We start from the raw sequence: 25,560 nt of genomic DNA, 5'->3' as shown, positions 1-25,560 counted from the left end.
AAAAAATTTCAAAAAATTTCGGCGAAGCACATAAATTTTAATAAATATATTTTTGATAAGCACTGAAGACAGTTGACAAGTAGAAGCAGAGACCGAATGACCTTGTTTTTCAAAACAGTGGCTGCTACAGGTGAGCGTTTAATTTGATATTTATTGATATCATAAGAAGACATTGCATTTGTAAACATTTTGAACCAATGACCTATGTATCAAAGAATTATTATAACAATCAAATAATGATTCTAAATCGCAGTGTTTAAAATATTGAATATATTATTTTACCTACCATCAGAAACTGTACATTATTAGGTTGAAATTAGAACCTCAAGTTAAATATTTAATTGATCAGAAAAAAATTACAAAACTATACTTGCTTGATTAAACTTACTAATATACTAATATACTTAATAATGAAATAAGTTTTTATTAAATGTTAAGGATTTATAAATAAAAATAACATTTCTCATAAATTTGAATTTCAAAAAATTTACGTTGTTTAAACGTAATCCAAAAAACGAACGTGATTTTTGGAAATCGTTTATGAGTATATAACTAATAATTAAATATTTTTCTTGCAGTTAATTAAATACAATATGCCTTATTTTATCTTGATAAAAACAGTTTTTACGTTAATAAGGGAAATTATTGAAAAAAATGAATAAACTTTATTCAAACTGTTTTGAGCCTAATTAACGATTTAATGAAATGAAGTTTGCAACATTTTAATACTTGAAAACTAAGAACATTTATGAAAAAATTACTCGCTTTAATCAATGGCCTCTTTGTCTAAAATAATGCTATGATATTCACATAAAAATAATTTTCACTGTAAATGTTTCGTTTTCATAAATTCGAGTGTAAATTTTAAATTACACATTAAGTGGTTTATTTACGCACGGACACGGTTAAAAACCATCGTGACTATTCGCTGGAATTTAAACAGCTATAATTAAGTCGATATATTCACTCTAAAAAAACCGCGCGATTTTAAATTCACGGACGTCCGCGTTCCAACGCGCATGGTTAATTTTAGGGGCGAACGTTCGCTTTTAACCGCTAATATTAAACACATTGACTGGGAATATTCGCATCAAACGTTTTATTCATCAAATGTTGGCGGGGTTTTTTTTTGTTGGCACAGGCGATTTCAAATCACGTTCATGAGCGAACAAACCGACTAGTGGACAATGAGACAATTTTTAATTGCGGTGTATTATAATCGCATTTGCGTGCGGATAAACCGCCTAGTGTGTAATGCACTTAAGTATACAGTTGATATCTACGGAATCAATATAACTCGTGAAAATGTTAATGTTTAAAATTCTATAAAAACGTAATTAACCCTGAAAGTATATGACTACAGCAGTGTCCGCAAAGAAGTTGACATTGTAGCATTTATATTTATATGTACCTATATCTAGGCTCGATCCATTTAGTTTTCTAGGTATAAGCATATTATATTATTTGAACTGAAATATTCTATAACATTTTAATCACTAATTAACCAATGTAATTTTAAACACGCATGATTACCGTGTCTTTGACCTTTTCCTGTTAAACTTCGTTAAAGTCCTAGGATTTCATACAGTATTATACAATATGACATAAAATATAGTTAAATTATAAGTAAGCATTAAAGCCTATAGGCTACTATATATACTATCATGACAGAATGGCTTAATTGATTCAAAACGTACATTTCTGTTTTATTTTTATTTTCATATTAATTGTAATAAAACTAGATACCAAAACTTTCGGTGGTTCGCCTAAAGTATAATATACCAAACCTAGTTATAATTTACAATTTGATTAAAAGCTACCTATAAAATTGTATCATTATTATTGAAATTATTTTTTTAAGCTTTAAAATTTATAATCATTGGTACAAGTATTATTATACAATATATAAAATTAGATTATATTTAATGAATACTATTTTTATTACTATACTGTTACTATTTTTTTTTTGACTGTTTACACAGACTTTAAAGTGTCCTGTAGTATAGAGAAATACTTCATTACATAATGGCTCCCACTTACCAACTGTCAATTAATATCTCTATTGCGCATTAGTACTTTATACAATCTATTCAATAACAAATTAATTAATTATCCAAACTCCCTTATCTAAAATTTTCCTTCCTACAATATAGTTATTCAATCATCCATACTAAAAAAACAAAACATAGAACCTAGCTTACAAAATACAAATACAAACACTAAATTATCGATTATTTTTTAAAAATTACAAACGTATCAATGTTAATTATTCAAAATATTTATATAAATTATATCTAACCATCCAGATCACTACAATAAATCATAACTTATAGTACCAATCAGTGGTACATAGAAGTATTTTGAGAGCACATGCAACTAAAAAAAGTTACCCACCCACCCACCATTTTTTTTTAAAAAAAAAAAAAAACTTTTGTTTAAATTGTTGTCTGTAACTGTTATTAACTCTGAAAACAAATATAAATTTAAGAAATTAAGTTTTATTATAATTAATTAAAATTAAAATGTCTATACCCAGTACCGTATAGGTATAATGTTTGTGTTATAATTGTTCGCGTCAATATTGTTTTTTGTAAATTTTGTTCATGTCATCATTTTCGTGCGACGCGTAGCGGTGCATTGCGTATCCGCGGTCCTCGTCGGCGGTGGTGATAAGCCTCCGTGCGCGACCGGCCGGGTATGTAATCTAGCTGTTATCATCGCATGGAAATGTTCGTTATTCCGCGTTTTCAAATTTTATCGCTTATGTTTCGCGTAAGTTTCAAGTCATGCTCTCAGTACCACAAAGTTCATTAATTTTGAGTGTTTTTCAATTTTGTGTGGTGGCACTGAGGCATTTTATCTTCATTGTGGTGTCCGGTGGCCAGAGCCTTCGTGGTAAATGTCGTCGGCACCGTCTCTCTCTCGTTTTTGTGTCTTCATGGTGTGCACATCAAATTTTCATCTTCTCAACGTTTTTCGTTCTGTTTCTCAAGTTTATCAAAACCACCTTTTCTTGTGAATATTGTGAATAACTGCCCGGTAAATATCGTTCGTGACAACAGTCACTATTGTTCTAATTTGTGTTCCCTAGTTCTAGGTGGTCAATTTGCACCGGCAGTTTTATGATTCGTGGTTTTGCATTTGTCGTTGTGCTGTGAATATCAAAGCGTGAATTTTTCGTCTTTAACTGTAGTTGTGGGACGCACATATGAGGAGCATTGTTTTTTTTTTTTTTTTTTTTATTGTATTATTTCATTATTACTTACATTCCCCGGTGCAGTAGCGTAGGGATTAAACCCACCGTCCACTGCACTTAAATGCTGTGAGTATCATTTGTCGACTATTTTTTATTTTTACGTTTTTGTGGCAGACACGCCTTACATAGTTCCTTTGTTTATAATTAATCTAGCAATATCTCAAGATCTCATTTTCACATTTCTATTATACATTACGTTACATTTATTTTTCTTACCAAATTATACATTTATTATATTATTTTTTTTATATATGTTTTTGAGCCAAAGTGGCTAAGGTACCAAACCTAAAGCATTATTTTTATTATTATTCACATTAATATTACTGTTACTATTATTATTATTATTATTATTATTATTATTATTATTATTATTATTATTATTTTACTATACAGTCAACTTAAACTTAATTTGCATTTGTTCTATTTCTTATATTTATTTTCAACACATCGTTGAGTTCCCCCTGAGTGGCTACTACTGTTACCAGGGTAACACTTCTTCCAATAATAGTAATGTTATTTGTTTACCATACTCTATAATGTTTGGTATCCAAGTTGTCCAATTATATACCCCCCAACCCACCCATGCACTCACCCACGACAAGAGCACATGCATTGCACCCCTTGGTAACCTGTCTGGGCGCCACTGGTACCAATATGGAAATAGTAAAATGCATATATAAATTGTAGCACACTATTAGACACATTCAATGTACGAATACATTAAAGATTCCAAAATAGGATTAAAATTACTTAATATTTTAATTATGACCTTGTGATAAATTGAAGTGAGTATTGGAATTTTCGTTTTCAAACAGATAAAGAGGTCGTATGATAGTATTTAGTACAAAGGAATGCGAACTTGTCATTAATTTAAAGTGGAATAACTATGTGATAAATTAATATCGTAAATATCAGTTTCATGTTAGTTATCAATATTTTTCGATATCTTATTTAAGGGGTGGCTATAGAATCTTGAACATCATATTTATTCATAATATTCATAGAATAATTCATATGAAATAATAATAATATCCAATTAATTTTTTCAAATATTTGCATAGACTACGCTTTCTTCAAAGTACTTATAGACTAATGGCTGAATATTTTTAACACTTATAAAATGATCAAGCTGATTAATTAGCAGACTAATTTAGTAAAAAATCCAGATATTTTGAAAGTTCTAGTCGGTCATTTCCTAAGGAGTTTTGTATAGGCTACCCATCAATCCCGATAATATTTGAGTTAAGAGTGTGTGCGAAGTCAATGAATGTTAGTGTGTGTCCGCTTATACGGATGCGACCCGCCTGCATTCCCAAAATAATCGATTACACTACTGTTCCCTGCAACAACCCGTTAACCGTATATTTATCAGTAATCACTAATGACTTATCCACACACAACACTATTTTAATTTTCTAATAAATTTACTACATACTTCTTATTGATATTATTATTATTTATTACGTACACATTATTTACGTCGATTGAAAACATTGGGAATTGATGCACAAATTGTTCAATTCGCTATTCGGATACAAAATTTATATTAACAATATGCATTTTATTAATTTATTAAAAATACATCATAAATAAAATATCTAATTGTTTATACTTATATTTACATACATTAATTAGTATATAAGTATATTATTTATTATAATTATAAAATTGAAGAATAATAATAATTAAACCCCTTAAACAATATTTTTAGTATGTAGCGATTAAAAAATATGCTACAACAAATATTAAAAAAAAAAAAAAAATACAATACTCATATTATTTATAAAACAACAGTACTTTTGTAGATTTATAAACTAAATCATTGAAGATGTTCGATGGAAGTATAAAGAAAAAAGAAAACAGTAATTTAAAATTACATAAAAAACCAGAATTGAACTAAACAATCGACGTAGTCGACGTGTCTGAAGGGAAATAGTTGTGTAGGTAGTAGGCCACCCTAAATCAAGACTCTAAACTTTCACAGACATTTTGCAATTAATTTGCTATAATTTGCTATATAGTTTTCAGAATTTGCATACCCGCGGTTTTTCCGGAAATTCATATTTTCTGTTCGGGGGGGCCAACTTCACGGTTATAATTGATTAACAAACATATCTCAAACTATTTATTTTTTTAAATATTTCTTATATCTATTTAACATTAACTTAAAATAATTATTAAAAAAACAATTTTAGATTTTCACATATATAAATTAAATATATATTTAAATTATTATATATTAAATGTGAATTTATATCAATTCTTTCAGGATTTGAAATTTTTTGAATTTTTTTGAATTAAATCATTATGTATTTCCCAACAACTGTCTAATCGTCTTACATACGCGATAAAACGGACTCATATCCAACTATTCCTTGGAGAATATACCTACAATGAACAAATTAAACATTTAATGTAATTATATGTGAATAAGCTGAACATTGATGTTTTAATAATTTAATTTATTTTATAAGTTCTTAATAGATAGCTGTATTTTATAAAACAATAATATATTTATAAATATTATAAGAATTAAGATGTAATATTAAACTTACTTATCAGAACGATCAATAAAATAATTTAATGAAAATTGATGTCCATCCATCAGCTACCATAACAGTTTCAATAAATAAATTAATTTCAATTACTCTTGTAGATTTTATTATTCCATCGCAGTTATCTTCAATGCATATATAAGGTAATTCTGATATATATTGATTTAAAATATTTTGAAAATTGAAAAAATAATGCTCCATTTTCAATATAATTGTAGGACTGCAAATTTTCCTTCTACTATCCTTGCATTCTGTTCTTGGGCGTTCAATACTTTCGATGGCAGAAGGTGCAGTTTTTAATAAATTAATTATAATAAATGAAACATTGCACCTTGAATCAATTAATTTTACATTTGTAACACTTTGTTCTTGATGAAAAATTTGTTGAAGTAGTAAAACTCTCGTATTTAAACGATTATCTTAATTTCAAGAAAAATCATAGTTATACAAATTCTGAAAACTACATAGCATATTATAGCAAATTAAATGCAAAATTCCTGTGAAGGTTTGGAGTCGCTAGCTTAAAATTGGGGAGGCCGTGAAGATGGCCCCCCCGAACAGAAAATATAAATTACCGGAAAAACCGCGGGTATGCAAATTCTCTAGACCTGCCATCTGTTGCACACCTTATTATCTGTACAGTGTACTATTTTCTTGATTAAATAATACATTTAAGAGTTAAAATACTATGGTTTATATTTTTTAAAAACATATTAAATACTTATAATCAGGGCTGGTATGTTTATGCATTTGCATATTTCCTTTGCTACATCCGAAAATGTGCTAATTGAGATAAAAATCCGTTTCATAACAATGGTAATAAAAATCTAAAATTTAATAGAACATGTTTTTGCATGTTTTGTGTGATTGGCATATTTGACATATAGCTGATTTTTTTAAGTTATTAGCGCATATTATTTTATGTAAATTCAGCGAAATCGTATTTTGCAGAAAAAAAATTAGATTGATAAATGCTTGAATTCATTCTTATTTACTTTTCCGAATTTGTTTATAAAATCTTATTATTTTATCAATATTTTTATTTTTTAATGACAAAGTACCACGAAAACAATGTTATTGCGCACCACTACCACTCTCCTCCTATTGACGTGTCTATTGGAGTCCATCTATTTTCGTCGCAACGTGTGTTCATTAATTATAATTTTAATAAAATGTAACCGAAGAAAAAAATATAACTTTTAAAAATATAAATGGATAATTCTTATTATTTTAAAAATCTTTAAACGTTTTTTTTTCGTGCATAGTTAATGATTTTTAATGCATATTTGATCAAATGTTAGTGCATTATTGCATGCTTATTTATGCGTTTTTTAGTGCATGAACTTACAAGTATAACGATTTTTGTATACTGCATGCTAAAATAATACAAACAAAAATAAATCGAACTTTTCTAACATAAACATCGATGTTTAATCTATTAATCGAAAACAAATCATCGACGTTGAAACATTAATATATCGACCTAAAACATCAATGTTTTTTGCCCATTCCTAGTTTCCATCAATTGTTATACATTCTATTTAATATTTATTTTTTTTTTTTAAATCATAATTCCCAATTTCATATGAACAATGATAATTAATAATCTATAAAGTATAGGCACATTATAATTGTGCTTATAACAAATTTCCAACATTTATTTTTCACTTCGACGAAATAAAACTTTTGGAACATACGAACAAGGGCGCATTTAAGGGGGGCAAAAGGGGCAAATGCCCCAGGCGGCAAATTTTTAGGAGCGGCAAAATATTCTAACATTTATTATTGATGTGTTCATAATTTTTTTAATTTTCACACCTTTTTCGTTATTGTTTAGTATTTTAAAAAATATTGTTGAGCATCGAATAAGAAATTAAAAAAATTATACTATATCTAGTCACGTAGTTAATAGTGAAATAACAAAATAGGTATACTACATTTATTATTCGATAAGATATTATATTTTCATTCGATGTTTATAATAAAAACTGGGGTACACAGAACGCGGTATTCACTTTAGGTCACATTAAAAAAGTTTACAAAAGGAGTAAAATTGTACCTAAAAGTGTTCAATGTATGTTAGCATTTATAAAAGAGAATAGTTTAGTTGAAGTATATCCTTATATTGATATTGCTCTAAGGATGCTACTATGTATGTACACCATCAAGTAATTGTTCAACGGAAAAATCATTTTCTACATTAAAAAGGGTCAAAACTTATTTAATATCATCAACGGAAGAAAATCGTCTTAATTAATTAACAACCCTCAACATTGAAGCTGATTTAACGAAAACTATTAATTTTAATGATATTATTGAACATTTTTCTTCTCAAAAGTCAAGAAAAAAATTATAAGATATCGATTATTTTATTATATATAATTAATAATAAATATAATATATTTAATCTAATAAAAAATCATGTATTGTTAATCATTATGAATATAATAATTATAAATTCCGTTTTCTAAATTTAATATTTATATATATATTTTTAAGAAAGGAATATTCACTGAAAAAAAAAATTAAGTTAATATTAGGATATGTATTACTATAAAATTATCTAATACAATATCGTTAATCAACTGATTTATAATTTGTTTCATAAAATTAATTTTTTTATTGCTTAACTTTGAATTTATTTATATATATATATTTTTTTTTGTTAAGGGTGAAGGGCGGAAAAATTATTTTACCCCGGGGCGTGTATATATTAAATGCGGCACTACATACGAAAAGAAACATTAGCAATTGACAAACCATGGATATCTACGATAATAATTTAGAAAGCACCACGTGAATTATCACATTCAAGCACGCGAAAAAACTTTGTTTATTACGTATTATCTTGTGCTATCGGTCACTCTCACAAGTGATTTTCATTTTGATGATTAGAAGAGGCCATATTGAAATCTGAATTTATGAAATTTATAGCCTTTTCGGTGACTCGTGGGTAGGCGCGGAAGATTAACCAGAAGTATAGACATAGTAAAGTAAATCTGACATCTTAGTATTACCTATATAGACCGAAATTCGCCAGTACAATAAACCGTAAATAAATCGTTCTGGTGGTTTCTTTAATGTAAAAACCTATAACTTATTCATAATTTAAAGTTTAAATGTAGTGAAAACTAAGTCTTAAATTATATAAACAAAAATATATATTTAACTATCTACTCTTTTCCTTCAACTTGTTTTGGTTTTAGTTTTAACCTTGTAAAATATAAATTTAACAATGTAAACATCATTCACCTGAAACATTAAAATAGTTTTTTTTTTTAACGTTTATCATAGTTTTGAGATGTAAGTAGTGATGTATTCAAGTTTTTGTAGCCCAAGGTGAATAATTTTTACCGCCCTATCCCAGAAATATAAGTTTATATATAATTACAGAATTTGTTATTAAATTATTAATAAATAATTTTTAAAAAAATATAGTAACGTAATCAATAACCTTTTTCTTTTAATAATTTTAATTATTACGCAAAATATATTGATCTGGAATACTTATTATTCATAACTTTGATCAAAATAAATTAAAAAATAAAAAATAAAAAAATAAAATCAATTTTATATTCACTAAAAATATACATATTTTAATTTTAAAACGAATGAGACTCAGGGACGGGTTTATAATATTTTTAAACTAGAAAATAATGTACCGTTGCTCAAGAAGAAACGATTCTGAGTAAAAAAATGCAGGTGGATCACTTAATACTTATAAAAATGTTTGGTATAGTGGTAGAACCAAATTTCTTAATAAAGTAGGTTTAAAATTGAATTTAAAATCTCAAATACCTATAAACAGTACAAATTTCATAAAATATCTGAAAAATTATAAAGTATCTATAAAATGCTAATTTAAGTACTCAGTAAATGTTTCAAGTCACTAATATTAATAATTATAAAATAACACCCAAATAACTAATATTATATAATCGAAATTTGTTGGAATTTTCATCAACTTTCATCAATTTTCACATTTTTTTTTCTGCAGGGTTTTGGTTAATAATTTTTAATTGGCTACAAAGAATCTTATGAAGAATCTTGAATTCAATTTTCATGCCTAAAGTATTCAAATTAAAAATTTAATGTATTTTTAAGAACAATCATACTGTAGATGTTTGTGATTTTTGTCGAGTCTTGTCGAAATTTAATAATACATTTAATAATTTTTGAAATTGTTCTCATTTTTTTTTTTTTTCATTAACCAGTACTACATTTAAAAAAAACACCAAATGGCGCCTCTGGCATGGGTTGTCCAATAATATGGAAATTACACAGTTTAATAATATCACAGGTGTGTACCAAATTTGACAAGTTTTTCGCTGCAATATAAATTGTTTAAATAATTTATGCGTACCATAATACTCTGATATAAAAATCATTAGTGTGTTAATAATGTATTTATGAATAATAAACACGAATATATATTTTAACCATATGTGGTTGTATGCATATATATATAACTAATTAATGTTAATAGAATTTCTAAACAGAAAAATGATACTTGAATTAGAAACTAGAAATATATATATGTAGTTTATACAGGGCAAAAAAAATGTACAGAGCAGGCCCGTGTACTAGGGGGGTTTTAGGGATTTAACCCCCCCCAGAAATTTTTAAAGTAAGTATATATTTATATATATATAACAAAAACTAACTACACACCATGCGTAAATATAATTTGTATAATTGTACAACTACAATTTTTTTTTAAGTATTTGTACATTTCCCTCTAGTCATTACACATTACCTATCTAAACTATTACCTCAAGTTCATTTGTAATTTCATAGTACATTACAGAAAAACTATTTGCTATAACACTGCCTTAATGTAAATCTTTACAATAAATAAATGTAGATTTAGATGAATATCCGAGTGTTGTGAATATGTCAATAACTGTGTGCAAGTTATTAATTCAATTTATGAAAATAGTGAGGAAGAATTCCACAAATTATTTTTAGATGTCGAAAACTTATTAAGCTTATTAGATAAAACGGTTTAAACGCCACGATTTATTAGGCAATCTACCTATTATAATAATATTTCAGCAGTTTCGCCAGAAAAATACTATAGGAGATCAATTTTTTTGCCATTTTTAGACTGCTTCAAAAGTCCAGGGTGTTTGGACCCCCCCCCCCCCCCCCCCCGAAATTTCTTCAATATTTTACGAATGTTTAAAATAATTATTCATATTTAATACCAACATAAATATTTTCAGTCAAAAATGACTTAAGCTCCAATTAATCATTGACTGCTTTTAATTGTATATCATAATATTATATGAAAATATGATATTAATTTTAATATAAGAAGATTAAATCTTTTTCTGTCTTATTTTTAACCAAATATCAAAAGTTAAAATCTAAATTCAATAAACTTATAATATACATGTTTTGGACCCTTCCCGAAAAAAATTTCTAGATACGTCCTTGCTTGCAACACTCCCGATGTTGACTTCGTCTGCAAAACGTTCTATCTCAATTTTAAGAGGATTAAAAACCTATTTGAAGAATAGCTGCAGTGAAGATCGTCAAACAGGCTTAGCTTTACTGTCAATCCACTAAAGTATCAAAATAAATATTGAAGAAATAATCATTACATTTCCCTGAGTGCCACGTAAAGTTGACTTTCTTTATGAATTAAAATGGTATTCAACAGTTTATTTTAAATTATTTATATTTCGTATAAATTATTATATTATATTTTGTGGTGTTTAATATTATCAATCAAATTATAATATAATTATGTATTTTTCGTTCATATATTAAAAATATTTTAAACCTCCCGAAAATGAATCCTGGATACGTGCTTGGTACAGAGAGTGGTAAATGTTTTCGTTCAATTCGATATAAAAACGAGGGAAAGAAAGTCGGCGCATGGTAGATAATAAAACGCGCGTGCGCACAATCAGCGGTGTATTCCTGTTTTAGATCATATTGTATATGATCTAAAATTTCTGTATACATTTTCTATAATCATGGATTGATAAACGCAAAATTCATCGTTGCTTACGAGCTTTCGACTTGTTTGTAAAGCAGTAAATTATCGCTTACGTTTTTCGTATAACTGTATTTTATGAGCTGTTCTATGATATAGCATTATGTCTGTTTCGTGTTTGCCTGATAAATACAACATTTTGTAAACACCCCGGGTAAAATGTAAATAATGTTCTTATCTATGTGATATATTCAAAATGCACTTTACAAAGGACACGATCACTTTAAAAATTGTACGTCACCAATCTGTGCCATTATTTTACTAGATGTTGATGTTTTATTTGAGACGTGACAATGATTTCAATCCGTAATGTTGTTTTTATCGTAAATACTGTTCTGCTATGTGTTTTGATTGTTTTCAACGTGTACTGTAAGTATATTTTACACAGAAGTTGAACAGTTAATAAGTTGATAATATTGACAACTTGCGCTTGTAATGTTTTAGTTGTAAATGGGGAGACGAGTTTTGTCGATACCAAAGAGTATGAGTACGGAAGCGACATCTTTTTTGAGATAACACATCCACCGGAACTACAATATACATATCGTATAAGACCAGCCAAAAGTTTCGGCATTCCTTTTGTAATTAACTACTATTAATAATTTTTATCTAAATATGACTACTTTATGCTTTGAATTATTGTTATTAGTGTTTGTTAAAACATTTATTTAAATTATATCATCTTATAAACAATTATTTAAGTATGTAAAAGGTTTATTTATGTTTTTAAGGACAAAGAGAGGTTTCCATCAAAGAAAACTAAATTAGTACTTGTTGACCCAACACATGGTTGTGAGATGCCTACCAATGCAAAGCAACTGAAAGGAAATGTTGCATTTGTGAAAAGAGGGTATGTTATAAACTTCTTTTTTATATCATATGTAAATCTATGAATATTAATGTATATTTTACCAGTAGTAGGTGTAGTTTTTTGAAGAAAACTATAATATCAGAATTGTCTGGAGCAAAAGCCATTGTTATTACTGACAATAACATTTATGATGATACCGCTTATGTACACATGATTGATGACAACAGTGAAATGTCTGCCAATATCCCTGCTGGTTTCCTTGTAGGTAAATCTGGGTAAGTACTTTTTGTATAATTAACATTCTCATACTATAGTATATGAACTCTAGTTAATATTAGAAATCAATTTCATGTCTTACAATCTTTAATCTCTATTGAAATATTTATATTATACTTGTGTATAAAATAGTGAAATAATTACAGCATTGTTTTTTAGTCATTTGATACACTCTAAAATGTCTGAACTGATGGTAACAGAGCTGCCTATTGTGTTTCCGTTGAATATGACTTATGTACCATTACACAAAATCAATCAACCCCCATGGATATCTATTTGAATTGCAAGTATTCAATTGAATTCTAGACTGAAAAATCCCTTTATAATACTATGTAGTGATTTTGTTTTGATTATTATTTATTATGTTTTATTATTTTATATTTTAATAATACTCATACTGAAATTTTATTTTTATCAGATACAGAATACTAAAAGGTTATATGCTGTTTGTTCTTGTTATTTTAGCTTTATTTATCTAGTTTAGTTTCACTCTGTTATAGACAATAATTTTATTACAAGGTCTTTTTGAACAGGGAATTATTTTTAATATGTATTTGTAAGAGTTATACTTTAGTTAGTAATTTTTTTTTTTAATTAAATTTTATAAAATTGTATTTATTGTGTACTTGAATCAGTGATATATTAATAGTTATGAAGTTCCCAGTGATGCTTTTAAAAAATCACACTATTTATAAACATAATTATATTGTTACATTACAAAACTACCAATTATAAGTTATATATTAATAAATTAATATTATGCATTTGACCATGTTTCAATAAATATAATGCATTAATATATTGGATGTAAGGATAAAATTTGTACTATTAAATGAACAATTACTCTCACCTACTAACTATAACTGATCTTATATGGTGTATAAGTTTTATGATAAGGATTTAAAATTAATAGCCTTTCTACTAAGAACTAAAGTGGTATAAGAATTAGGGAGATTTATGACAATCGTCACCAGATGTCAAATTAGAGTTAGCAATAAAATTACCATTCAGGATATAATTTGTAATTGATAATTAGTATAAGAAATTCAGTGATTTTTACTGTCAATAAAATTAAATTTCATACTTTAAGTATTACATTTTGAATGAAAAGTCTAAGACCTAAAAAATATCTAACAAATAATAAATTTGGTGTTAATCCTTTGTTCTTTTGGCATAGTATTTTCACTTATAAATAGCTACAAATATTTTTAAAAGTTATCACCTACTAACTATTGTATCCTACATGAATTATGAGGAAGGCACTCGTATGCATCCTGTAATGACCCTCATTTAAAATTCTGAGTGCATTCCAAGGAAAAAAGGTCATATTTTACCATAGCCCAAGTGCGTCCCAGTTCATTTAGAGTTACCCAAGGTGCACCATAAAAAGGTGAACTGGCTCACACCCCAAAAATATTTGATTTATTATTATTTATTTATTTTGTTTTTAAAATTTTTAAAAATGTCTTCCGTGCAATGTTACATATTTTGTCAAAATATGTATAAATCCTCATTGGATCAAATTTTTTATTTTGTACTCCCAAGTTTTTTGGAAATCATAAATGAATAATAAATAGTAGAATATCAGATTTAACAAAATACTAAAATAGAAATTTAGGTGCAAATATATTACCCAAAAGTATCTGTGACTAAAAACTTTATTGTGAAACCACGATATTCTTTAATTCAATCTGAATCTAAAACACTATAAAGAGTTTTTTTTTTTTTATGAATTGTAATTTTATTTTCTCCTAAATAACAGTAGTGATTAGCACGGTTTTGTTAATTATCTTAAACTAAGGAATAATCCTACTAGAATTATAGATAATGTACCAGTCTTAATTTATTGGAAATGAGCAATAACTATGATTTAATTCTAATTTAACCAATATTATTTATTACAATTGAACACGTTTAAAAATAATATATTAGGGACGATAACGTGGAAATAATAGTTGAGAATTTAATTATTAGTAAATATTTGATGTATGTAACAATGACAAATTTCTAGATTGTCTATATGATTGAGTCAATAGCGACGTTGAATGTGAAATGCCTCCTTCGGGAGTTTCTTGTTCTCTAACAGACCATTGTTGCAAGGATGCTGATCCAAATATTAAATAAAATACCAAAGCAAATGTGGACATGGATACAATAATCCACAACACTAAATTCCATTCTTCCTTGGTATTCTACAAAATATAAAATAATGACATTTTAAAAAATAGTTGAGTTACAACTTGTTTTTATTCCACAGTTAGAATTTACGATTTTTATAAAATTATATAGTTATAGAAACGAGTAATAGTTCCATATGCGCAATTTGGAGGGGGCTTGAGTGTGCTTAGCACCCCCATTTTTGAAATTAACCCCCTCAAATGTATTAATGTTAATTTACATTTAAATACTTATAACATTACTTTAACATTTTATTGATTGACGAAGAAAACTTTTTTTTTAATTAAATATTTATTTGTATTTAGAGTTTCATTATGATTGGATGGACCAAATTTTTTTAATAAAAATGTTAAAAATTGATGTAAAAACAATAAAATCCGTTAAAATCGTAAATATAATAATTTACTTAAGCGCTTATGAAATAAATTTCATATTAACGATTTTTAAAATGTTTTCAGTATAAGTAAATAAGTTAGTACTCGTATATGAGTAAAGTGATATTACATTTTTACTTAACATCCAAAAATAAAAATGTTATTACATAAAAACTTTAAAAAAATAAGGTATTTTTAAAGTTCTATATTTAAATTTAAAAGTTCTATATTTTTAAAAATGTTATCAAATACGAAATTAAATATCTTTGATATAAGGTAAAAGTTTCAAGTTTCTAGCCACATTACTTTTGAAATTATGACTAAATAACTAAAATCTGAAAAGTTAAAACCTTATTTACAGCGTATTTTTACCATTTCAAGGCAGTTTTTTCCTCACGCCTGGAAAAACTATTAAGATTTAAAAAAATTACCTATCTAAAATACCACCACATGCCAATTTAAAATCTAAAAAGTTCCTAGAAAAAACTTCTGGGCCAGTATTTCTATCCGAAAAAGTGTTAAAAAAATAAAATACAAACATCATTATAAAACCAGTGCTCGACTTGAGGGGGGACGAAGTACCCCAACTAAACTAATTATCAGAAATTTTAGCGTCCCCCTACTATTATTACGCTATATTCATAACGCTCAGCCAGTTTTGGGGACGTTATCTTTTTTTAAAGTAAATAGAGTCCCCCTTTTTTAATTTTGCCAAGTCGAGTACTATATAAAACCATAATATATTTCGCTTCACTCAGAATCTTAAAGTGATTATGTGATGAAACATTTATGTTTACAAAAGGGAAATTCATTATACACGCAATAAAAATATAAAATCAAAGTGAACAATTTAAATTCAGAAATATTCAAATGTTTGTCAAACATTTTAGTAACTGTTGAATTGTACGGGTTTAGGGCGTCTACAACCATTAATGAACATGAAAAAAATAGAAAAGCTTCAGCACCCCCAGTTTTTTTCATTGAAATTGCGTCCCTGAATAGTTCACTACAATTTGCACTTAATTTAATGTTCATTTTTAAGTAAACAGTAAGTTCACTTTTGCGTCAGAAATATAAAAAAACATTTTAGTAAAAATTCTATAGAATCGATTTTTTTATTTACCTAATGAGTTGCATAGAAAATTTCAGAAATAAAAACACCTGTGTAACGTCATTCGTCTTGTGTTCATATATTAGTTGCGTAATTAATACAACGGTTTTATGTGTACTAAATTCATAATTTTAAATAATATATTCTTTCTAATATATATTCTAATATAATAAGCATCCAAGAACCAAGAGTAATTTTAAAAAGTTAATACAAAATGTAATTTAATGTACTTTCAATGATAAAAAACTAAAATTATTTTATTATTTGTAATAATACGAAAATATAACTAGGAAATGTAGTTAATCGAAACATAATGAAAACTATTTGATAGTTATCTACGCGGCAATGATGTACCTGGAGAATTGAGTTATACTATGTAGTATAAACCTATAATTATGTAAGATTTGTCTTAATACATTTTATATTTTTTTAAATAACTTCAAAAATTTCCTGCGTATGACAAACTGACAAACTTTTTCTTAAGTCAACTCCATAGCGGCGTTATTATATGAGTAAAATTAAATATATACATGGAGTTTACGTGATTCTTGATTCTTTACTATAACCAGTGGACACAAATTACTTCAATTTTATACGCCTTGAATCAACTGGTCTGGACGTAGGTACCGATACATTTTCGACGAAAATGTTGATAAACACCTTTTGAAGACTACTGCCACTCAGTCATTTAATTGCAGGCAAATATTTTCATAAATTTGTCGGCAACCATGTCGAAAATATTTGTTTCCTTAGTCTTGCCTGCGCTTATGATTATTTTAAAATTAATTTATTATGGCGTTCAAAATATGGTTATACAGTTCTCAAACTACTTATGACCGCAACGACACCATTCTCGACAATGGTACTATACAACTATTGAATGAAATAATTTTCGGTCAACGGTAATGTTTAATATGATACTATTTATTATAAATAAAAAAAAAATTATAATACTATATTAACACTCCAACAAAAGCACATAATTATATATTTATAAAAAAAAACATCTAATTAAAACAAACTGTTAATATCACTTATTTTCTTGTAGAAACAAAATGGTGTACCTAGGTAAATTGGTTTAGAAATTTTTTATTCTTAGACGTCTTTAATTTGAATACTGCTGGTTTTACAATAAATATTTTTTCGTAATAAATCAATAAGAATAGGAATATAAAATATATTTATGGAAAGTGTTTACTGTCTAGATTACCATAACAATTAAAGACAAATAATATATTATATAAAACATTTTTCTGGATTTACAAGAAAGTGTGATGAAATCCATCAAGTGTATTAAACTATAATTTATCTTCTCCCCATGAGTTATTATATTATATTATATATAATATATAGTTATTATATTATTTAAATTATTAAACTCCCTAAAAAATTAAAAATATGGTTATGATTGCTAAGTTCGTATAAAATGAATTAAAATAAATTAAATAAATTAAATATTATTAAAATATTATTATATTATTAATATATTATTATTAAATACTATTAAAATAAAATAAATTATTTAATCAATGTTCGAACTTATATATTAAATAATAATCAAAATCAACCTACTATATATTGCTATATATTGCTTATGTAGTTTCATTATAATATTGTAATAATGTATTATATTTCATATAATGCAGGAATAAACACAAAGATTATTTCGATACAAATAAAGAATAAATAGCTAAATAATATTACAAATTATTCTTACCTCTTGAATAATAATGCTGTTAATAAATGTTGCTGGACAGGCAGCTGAAAACGCAATAAATGTAGTAATACCGGACAATAAACCAGCATAGTTGGGGGCAATGTCAAGTAATGTTGGAAAGAATCCTCCAGTATAAGCAAAATCACCCAAAGCCAGGTTAGCTGTTATAACAGCAATAACATGCCACTTAGTAACATCTTGAACATAAATAATAGTCAAAAATGACATAATGACCATCAGACTTCCTGTAATGGTACACGTTAATAATACATGCTATTATAGTATCTATAATTTATAATACATAACTCTACTTAATATGCTGTTTTATGTTTTTATATATTTATATTAAATTATATTGAATATTTTTATTTTTTTTGTAATTATCTTTAATTAATTTAACTATTAAAATAGGTTAGGTATCTAAAATTAACACTCGTATTATGTCAATATTATAATTTCATTTGACGCCCGATTTTAAAAAAATACTATACTAGTAGCGCAAATGTAAATGTAGTAGGTACTTAAAAAATATATTCGATTTCAAAAAGAAAAGCAAAAGACGAGTATTTACTTAAGTAAATTGTATGTCCAACGTATACGAACGATGTGTTTAGTAAATAAATGATAAATAAAGATGTTATTATTGATTGCAATCTGAATTAGTTCTTTTATTGAAAAACAAACGGGCTTTTCAACTAAAATACATTAGCAAAAAGCAGTATAGGAACTAAGTCGAGAAATCGATTAAGTGTAACTCTCATTAGTCTATGTTAGTATAAAGTATTTGGAAAAATACGGTTAGTAGACCCAAGGCCGTAGTAAGGGGGTGGCGATCGGTGCATACGCCCCGGGTGCAACTCTAGGGAGAACGCAAAAAATTAAAATCTTGCATTTAATGTTAAAAATTACAATGGTCAACGTCCTATATTTTGTTTACAAAATCTTTAATGTTCTCATATTAATTTAAGCAATCATTGAAAATAATATCCAATAAGCATAATATTTTTAAATTAAAAATACATAAGGGCACATTTTGAAGTTTCGCCCCGAGCGTAATGTTTGGTTGCTACGGCACTGAGCAGACCAGACTTTTAAATAGTTCTATTTCAATGACAGCCATTTATTAATTAATATACGTTACCAAAGATACAGTACAGTTTTCTACATGTAGTGTTCGATAATCCTGAATAGTTTTTAACCATTGGATATGTTTTCCCGTTGAAAATCCGAGTTATAAATGATATTGTAAACGGTATACTAAACAAATATCCACACTAAAAAATAAAAATAAATAAATAACGAATAATTGTATTATTTACAGTTACAAAACTGTATACTATGGTTATTGGTGTTGTATGTTGATTTAGGTACCTCTTTAGATTTAATGTCCAACATGGTTTGCAAAAACAGTGGAATATTGTTCATCACGGTGAAAAGGTTCCACAAAAATGTTGAGAAATATATTACGTACGCGATTAGTGGCATCGATGTAAATATGGACATCCACGGTACCGCTGAAGGCTATATTACATAGATAAAACACCGAAGAATTAATAGAAATGTAATGCGTTTGCTAGTGTGGTTCCGAAAGTAATTATGATTTTGACAAAAACTATAGTATACCTCATCAGATATATCGACGTTCTCTAACAAGTAAAGATATTCTGGATAAGATATATTTGGATGACTTTCGGGTTCATTGTACAAATAATTGTACCAATAAATAACGAACAGAATGGATATCAAAGCTGAAATTCATAACATTAAAAATACTTAAGTAAATGTAAATTTCCATCCAATAAATATAACATGTATATAACTGTGGGGGTATAGCTCATGATCCTAAAGTGGCATTACAGGTTCATAACTACATAGGAAAAGGGCATACAATAGTTTCAGTTGATTTTTATACCAAATTTTTGTACTTTACCCGACCGATTAAATAAAATTAAAAATAATTTTTAATGGATTATTGAAAATGTAATTTTTAAATTTAATAAATAAATTCGTATGTGTAGAGTATAAACAATGAAACAACTAGCAACGCTATTTTTTTCATTTCTTATTGTTTTCGAACCAACAACATAAACTATCAAAAGCGCAGTATTTATTTCTAAATAATTAATATAGGGTAGAAATAAAAAAATACACTACAAGTTTTAACTTCTCAATAAAGAATCATGAAATCATGTAAAACAAAAATGGTGGCCATGATAACAACTGAATATTTTACGTTTGCAAGCAATTGGAATACATTTTTCAAATCGGTTGAAGTCTTCTCCATCCGCATTTTATTTCAACCGGAAAATAACTATCTATGGACAAGTCGTCTATGAAACATTAAAGACGACTGGCAATACTTTTACCTGGTACGTAAAATATCAAAGGCCACCCTCCAAAACCGTTTATATTTAAAGTACAAAGTTGGCCACTCAATGGATAACTCAAAATAGTGCCAAAAGAAAAACCGCTGAAGCCGAAGCTAAGCAGAGTCGAAGCCTCCTCTTCAGTAGCCCACGAGCTGAATAGTTGGAAATACGGACCCATCGTTAAGCCCTGGAAAATACAACAAGTTCACGTAGAATATAATTTATGAATTTATTATTTATACTAGAACTCGAATGTTGATGGTATGAAAACTATATAAAATACGCTTAACAAGTTAATTTAAGATCAGAAAACAAAATTATATTCTACAAAATAGCTGTTTGATAAACCTTCACAATATCTTTCCAAATGGAATAAAGGTCGGATTACTTTTCCGCTTTTATTATAAAATTACTTTTTATTAAAAAAATATTAAATTTATGTTATATTATCAATGCAATTGATAATAATCTGTTATAATTTTGATTCTAAAAAATAGATTTTGTTGTTTTTTACATTATTTGTACGACGTATTTTATTTTTTTTTTTTTTTTATTTTTTATCCGCTTCTATATTTTTGGCATAGTAAGAAGGCGTTGAGTCATATAAAAATATCAAGAGTTTGTGAAAACATAAATTGTTGGTATACTTTTACGCACCTTTAAAAGTATACCAAACTTTTAGCCGAACAAAATGTATTTATAATAAATGTATTCCAAAACAAAGAAAACAACCAAATACATTCAATCCTTTCGGAAAATGCACGGAAACACATGACGTAATTCAGATTCGTATGCTGTTTGGACACGTTATTGGAATAAGAGCTATTGGGATCTAATAAGCGTCGTCGATAACATTCGGGAAAGGGAAATGAGAAATCCATCAACATCCGAGGAGGGAGGGCGAGTGTAACTACGTAGTTAAGGCCTCGGCATCCGGACCATGTAGCTGTGATTGACAACGATAATATTTTATGATACCGTGAACATCCCTTGGAGAAAACGGCACGCGAAAAACAACTCCGTGTGCACCATAGCCGCCATCGGGCACATCAAATGGAAGACAATGTTTCCGATGCCACCACCTATGAACGGAACTTTTGCGCCGTAGTTATTCGCTACGTAGCCGCCCACCATTGTCGTCAATATGTAACCGTACAGGAATGCGCCTAGAATACGACCCCGCGTCTTCGAGTCCCAGTCGAACTCGCAATTCTGCATGAGTCGCATAAAAAAAGTTGTGATTTGTAATTCACTAATTAGCAATGTCAATGAAGACATAACCGGATTCCTCATATAACTGTCAATGCCTATAATAGGCAGCCTAGGGTACAAAATGTGTATTTTATTATAATATAATTTTATTTTTATTTATTTATTTAAACGCCATTTTTTCAGCAATTACAAAGAGAATAGATTACAGTGGAGTGTTTTGTGTACAATGATTTGATATAATAATGTGTTTACAATAATTTAATGATAATAATTAGGAAAGAAAAGGAGTGAGTTTAGGTAATTATTAAAAGTTTGAACTGGAGATTTATTGATATTGGTTGTTAGAACGGGAGTTGAGGAAGCGTAGCATTCTATGGATAGGGTGATTATGATTGTGATTTGTGAGATGTGTTGGTATGAAGATTAAGGAGTGTGAGCGGGTTGGATAAAGAGGGATTTTTGAAAGATAATTTTTGAGTTCTCGTATACAGCAATGTAACTGATTAGGAACACTTTGTACTTTATTATCATAAGGTCATCAATCCGGCTTTGTCTATATGTAAATATATTATTTACGACATAAGTCTATGGAATCTTAATTTCCTCATAATTATATATAATTATAATAAAATTAATCATATTTTTAAATAATAAAATTTGGTATGACTATAGATCTTAAGATCTGATCACTATATATAACTATGTTAGGTACGTATAATGTAATAGAGGATGTTAAAATATCGATTGAATTTCGAAAAAATTAAAATCGAATATGCGATTACAACTTTAAAATTACTTCAATAACCACCCCGATTTATTATTACGTAAATATGCTAAAAGGGCCTCATCAGAGGGTACCCGGAAAAAAAGTCTCATTGTAAATAGGCTAGCGGAACTCCTAAAAAAACAAATAAGATTTAGAATGATTTCACTTAGAATTAAACAAAGAAGATTATTACTTTACGCAGCGGAGTTATTATTCCTAACCGAAGAAACAGGTGATAAGCAACTGTTTCAATATGATACTTTTTTGTTCAGGTACTTTTTTTCCGGGTGCATTTTTCTTGGTACTTTTTTTTTTAATATCCATCAGAGTTAACAGTAACAGTTACCCAAGTGATCTAATTCATCTAAAGCTTACAATTTATAGACTGTTGCCGCCACTTGCTTATAAGATAAAAATGCTTTGTCTATTTGTTATTCTGACCTACTATGAATGAACATTTTATTTTTAGCGTTATGACATAACATTTTATTGTTAAAACATGTAGGTATGGATTGCTTCTGCACAAGATCGTTTGACTAATACAGTCAATAGAGGCGTTAAACAGCAGCGTATAACTACCAGAAATTAAAAAGGTGTTCGTAAATAAAAAAGAAAAAAAACATTTATCCTTAATCCGAGTTGGATCCTAGTAGGCACTCACATGAATTAATTACAATTATGTCAAAATAATGTGGAATTTCTAGAACATTTCACTTGATCTAATTGAGCTTTCATTAAACTTTATGAATAATCATCTCAGACTGTTGCCAGCGGTCACAGACCGGGAAAAGTCTGAACGTTCATCGCTTCTCGGAAAAAAACCTTCGTCCGTGGCCCCAAAAATTTGCTGACGAACGATTGACAGTGACAATAATAATAATAATAATATCGGCGTTCCGGCACCCTTAACGCAGACAACATCCCTATACCAGGGGTTCCCAACCTTTTTAACATCGAGTACCATCAGATAGTGGCGTAGCCAGGATTTTTAAATGGGGGGGACTAAGCACTTTTTTTGAATAAGTAAGGTAAGAGAGGATATGAGAATTCATCCTTAACCCCCCCCCCCCCCCATCATCTACCTCCAAGTTTCTAAACGTAATTCAAGCATTTTAGTATAGTTTTAAAAATATTTATTAATATGTAATTTATAATAATAATAATAATTTTGGTTTCAGTGTTCAGTCACTTGCTCCACTCTGACAGCTGCATTCTCTTAGGCGAATTTCTGGCAAATTCAGATATTATTTCACTTTCATGGAATTGCTCTTTTTTATTTATATTAGCCATAGCTAACCCCCATTCAGTCTGTTTTCCGACATGGTGCTTCTTAAAAAAAATTTTAAGCGATTAAGTGCTGAAAACGTTCTTTCCGGAGTGAAAGAGGTAACTGGTAACGTGGCGAATAATTGTAAAAGTATTTTAATGTTAGGTCGAAGATTGGTGCGATGAGAGGGTGAATAAAGAGCAGAATTCGGTTTTGGAATAGTATTTTGACTCCATTGTTGCCTCCATATGAACAGGTCAGCCCTGATTGTAGACGAGGTTTCATCATGGAGATCTTGGACATACATTTTAGCAGCTTTTATAATATTTATATCATCATACACATTTAAATTGGCCGGAATAAGTCCTTCAAGTGGCATAACATCAATAAACCTTTGATTAAAACGAGCATTGATTCTATTAAATAGTCAAGATACATTATACATATAAACACGGCCCATGGGGGAGGCTATAGCCCCCTTAGCCCCCCCTTGGTTACGCCACTGCCATCAGACACTTTTATAATCAATACGCATACCACTTTAGTTCTAAAACTTAATTAAAAGTCAACATTTTTCCAGCGTATATTTTTATAATTCATTAATTTAACATTTTTTACTATTGGAAATTTATGAAGTAAAAAAAAATCTCAATTTTTAATTAAATCTTAATATTTAGATTACAATTATATTTTTTAAATTTAATGTGATATTCATTGTTGTTCATTTTGAACAAGAACATCAATATCAGGCTGAATAAAAAATAACAAAAATAAATTGCTACGATTACAAGCAACCCAATGTCATCGATATTTATAAAATCAGACAATATCAAATAAACTAAACTAAATAATATTGAATGCAAGTTATAATAATAATAATTATACCAAAACATTTCTTCGCGTACCACCTACGAGCCTTCCACGTACCACGAATTGGGAACCCCTGCCCTATACACTAACGGCAAACCAACTAATGGGTGTTTTTTTAATCTAATCCGTATGCCAAATACTAAGTTACGGCTTCTGTACGTGTTTGTACGGGAACCAGAGCGACGTCGGCACGGTGGCATCGTTCACGTCGCACGTCAAATTCCCCGTTGGCCGGGACATGCATACCAACGCCATTCCAAGGTTGTCCCTGAGCATAGCCGTCTGGACGGCGGCCAGGAAAACGCTAAACGACACGGACAGGCGGCTGGATCCCCATAACTTGGGCCTGGCAGCTGGTTCTGTACACACCAAAAATATATGCCGTGACGCAGGGCTTTAAATGACAAAAAAATAAAAACAACACACGGTAGGACAGTTATAAGATCTGTACACCATTTTAAGCGATCCGTACAATCGTCGTATCAATCGGTTATACCTAATTCATAACTAATACGAGTTAATTATAATGTAGGTAGAACACTGTTTCTCGAGAACATCGGCTGCGGTCGTCCGTTGACAAAACGCAATAGTCGATGATTATTAAGTAAAACAATATCCATTGATTTAATTTTGCTGTAAATTATTAGTAGGGCTCAGATATTTAAGCATATTTTATTTTTATTCGATTTAATTCAGATACGAATTTGATTCATATTCTACAGAATCAAATAATACTTTTTTTTTAATGCGCATTTTAAGATTTTAAGAACATGAACGCTAAATTCAATAAATAA

General features: G+C 28.3%; 2 protein-coding genes across 3 annotated transcripts; one reads left to right on the top strand and one right to left on the bottom strand.

Annotated features, from left to right (window-relative positions):
- Positions 1 to 11,773: 11,773 nt before the first annotated feature.
- LOC112687913 (PRADC1-like protein) lies at positions 11,774 to 13,446 on the top strand. 2 transcript variants are annotated; one of them, XM_025560899.1, is made up of 5 exons: positions 11,774 to 12,184; positions 12,260 to 12,396; positions 12,547 to 12,665; positions 12,731 to 12,901; positions 13,062 to 13,446. In XM_025560899.1, the coding sequence occupies exons 1-5, from the start codon at positions 12,109 to 12,111 to the stop codon at positions 13,180 to 13,182; spliced, it is 624 nt and encodes a 207-aa protein (XP_025416684.1). In that variant the 5' UTR covers positions 11,774 to 12,108; the 3' UTR covers positions 13,183 to 13,446. The 2 variants fall into 2 exon arrangements, with proteins under 2 accessions (XP_025416684.1, XP_025416685.1); XM_025560900.1 differs by having other exon boundaries at positions 11,775 to 12,184; positions 12,734 to 12,901; positions 13,062 to 13,442.
- Positions 13,447 to 14,872: 1,426 nt separating this feature from the next.
- Positions 14,873 to 25,222, bottom strand: LOC112687996 (sialin-like). The gene is made up of 9 exons (XM_025561006.1): positions 25,218 to 25,222; positions 24,926 to 25,160; positions 21,630 to 21,863; positions 20,649 to 20,838; positions 19,906 to 20,030; positions 19,654 to 19,803; positions 19,424 to 19,556; positions 18,283 to 18,527; positions 14,873 to 15,094 (listed from the first exon to the last, which is right to left on the bottom strand). The coding sequence occupies exons 1-9, from the start codon at positions 25,220 to 25,222 to the stop codon at positions 14,873 to 14,875; spliced, it is 1,539 nt and encodes a 512-aa protein (XP_025416791.1).
- Positions 25,223 to 25,560: the final 338 nt, after the last annotated feature.

This window comes from Sipha flava, unplaced genomic scaffold, assembly GCF_003268045.1.
Source record: "Sipha flava isolate LNK unplaced genomic scaffold, YSA_version1 36_pilon_pilon, whole genome shotgun sequence".
Lineage (NCBI taxonomy): Eukaryota > Metazoa > Arthropoda > Insecta > Hemiptera > Aphididae > Sipha > Sipha flava.
The sequence above is the reverse complement of the archived record's forward strand: the minus strand, read 5'-3'. Positions and strand labels throughout refer to the sequence as shown.

Coding starts and splice junctions, on each gene's coding strand:
- LOC112687913 (XM_025560899.1), top strand. CDS start 12,109: ATGATTTCAATCCGTAATGTTGTTTTTATCGTAAATACTGTTCTGCTA. Junction 12,185..12,259: donor GATTGTTTTCAACGTGTACT/GTAAGTATATTT, acceptor GTAATGTTTTAG/TTGTAAATGGGGAGACGAGT. Junction 12,902..13,061: donor TTCCTTGTAGGTAAATCTGG/GTAAGTACTTTT, acceptor ATTGTTTTTTAG/TCATTTGATACACTCTAAAA.
- LOC112687996 (XM_025561006.1), bottom strand. Junction 20,839..21,629: donor TTCTCCAAGGGATGTTCACG/GTATCATAAAAT, acceptor TGTATTTTCCAG/GGCTTAACGATGGGTCCGTA. Junction 18,528..19,423: donor AAAACTGTACTGTATCTTTG/GTAACGTATATT, acceptor GTACCATTACAG/GAAGTCTGATGGTCATTATG.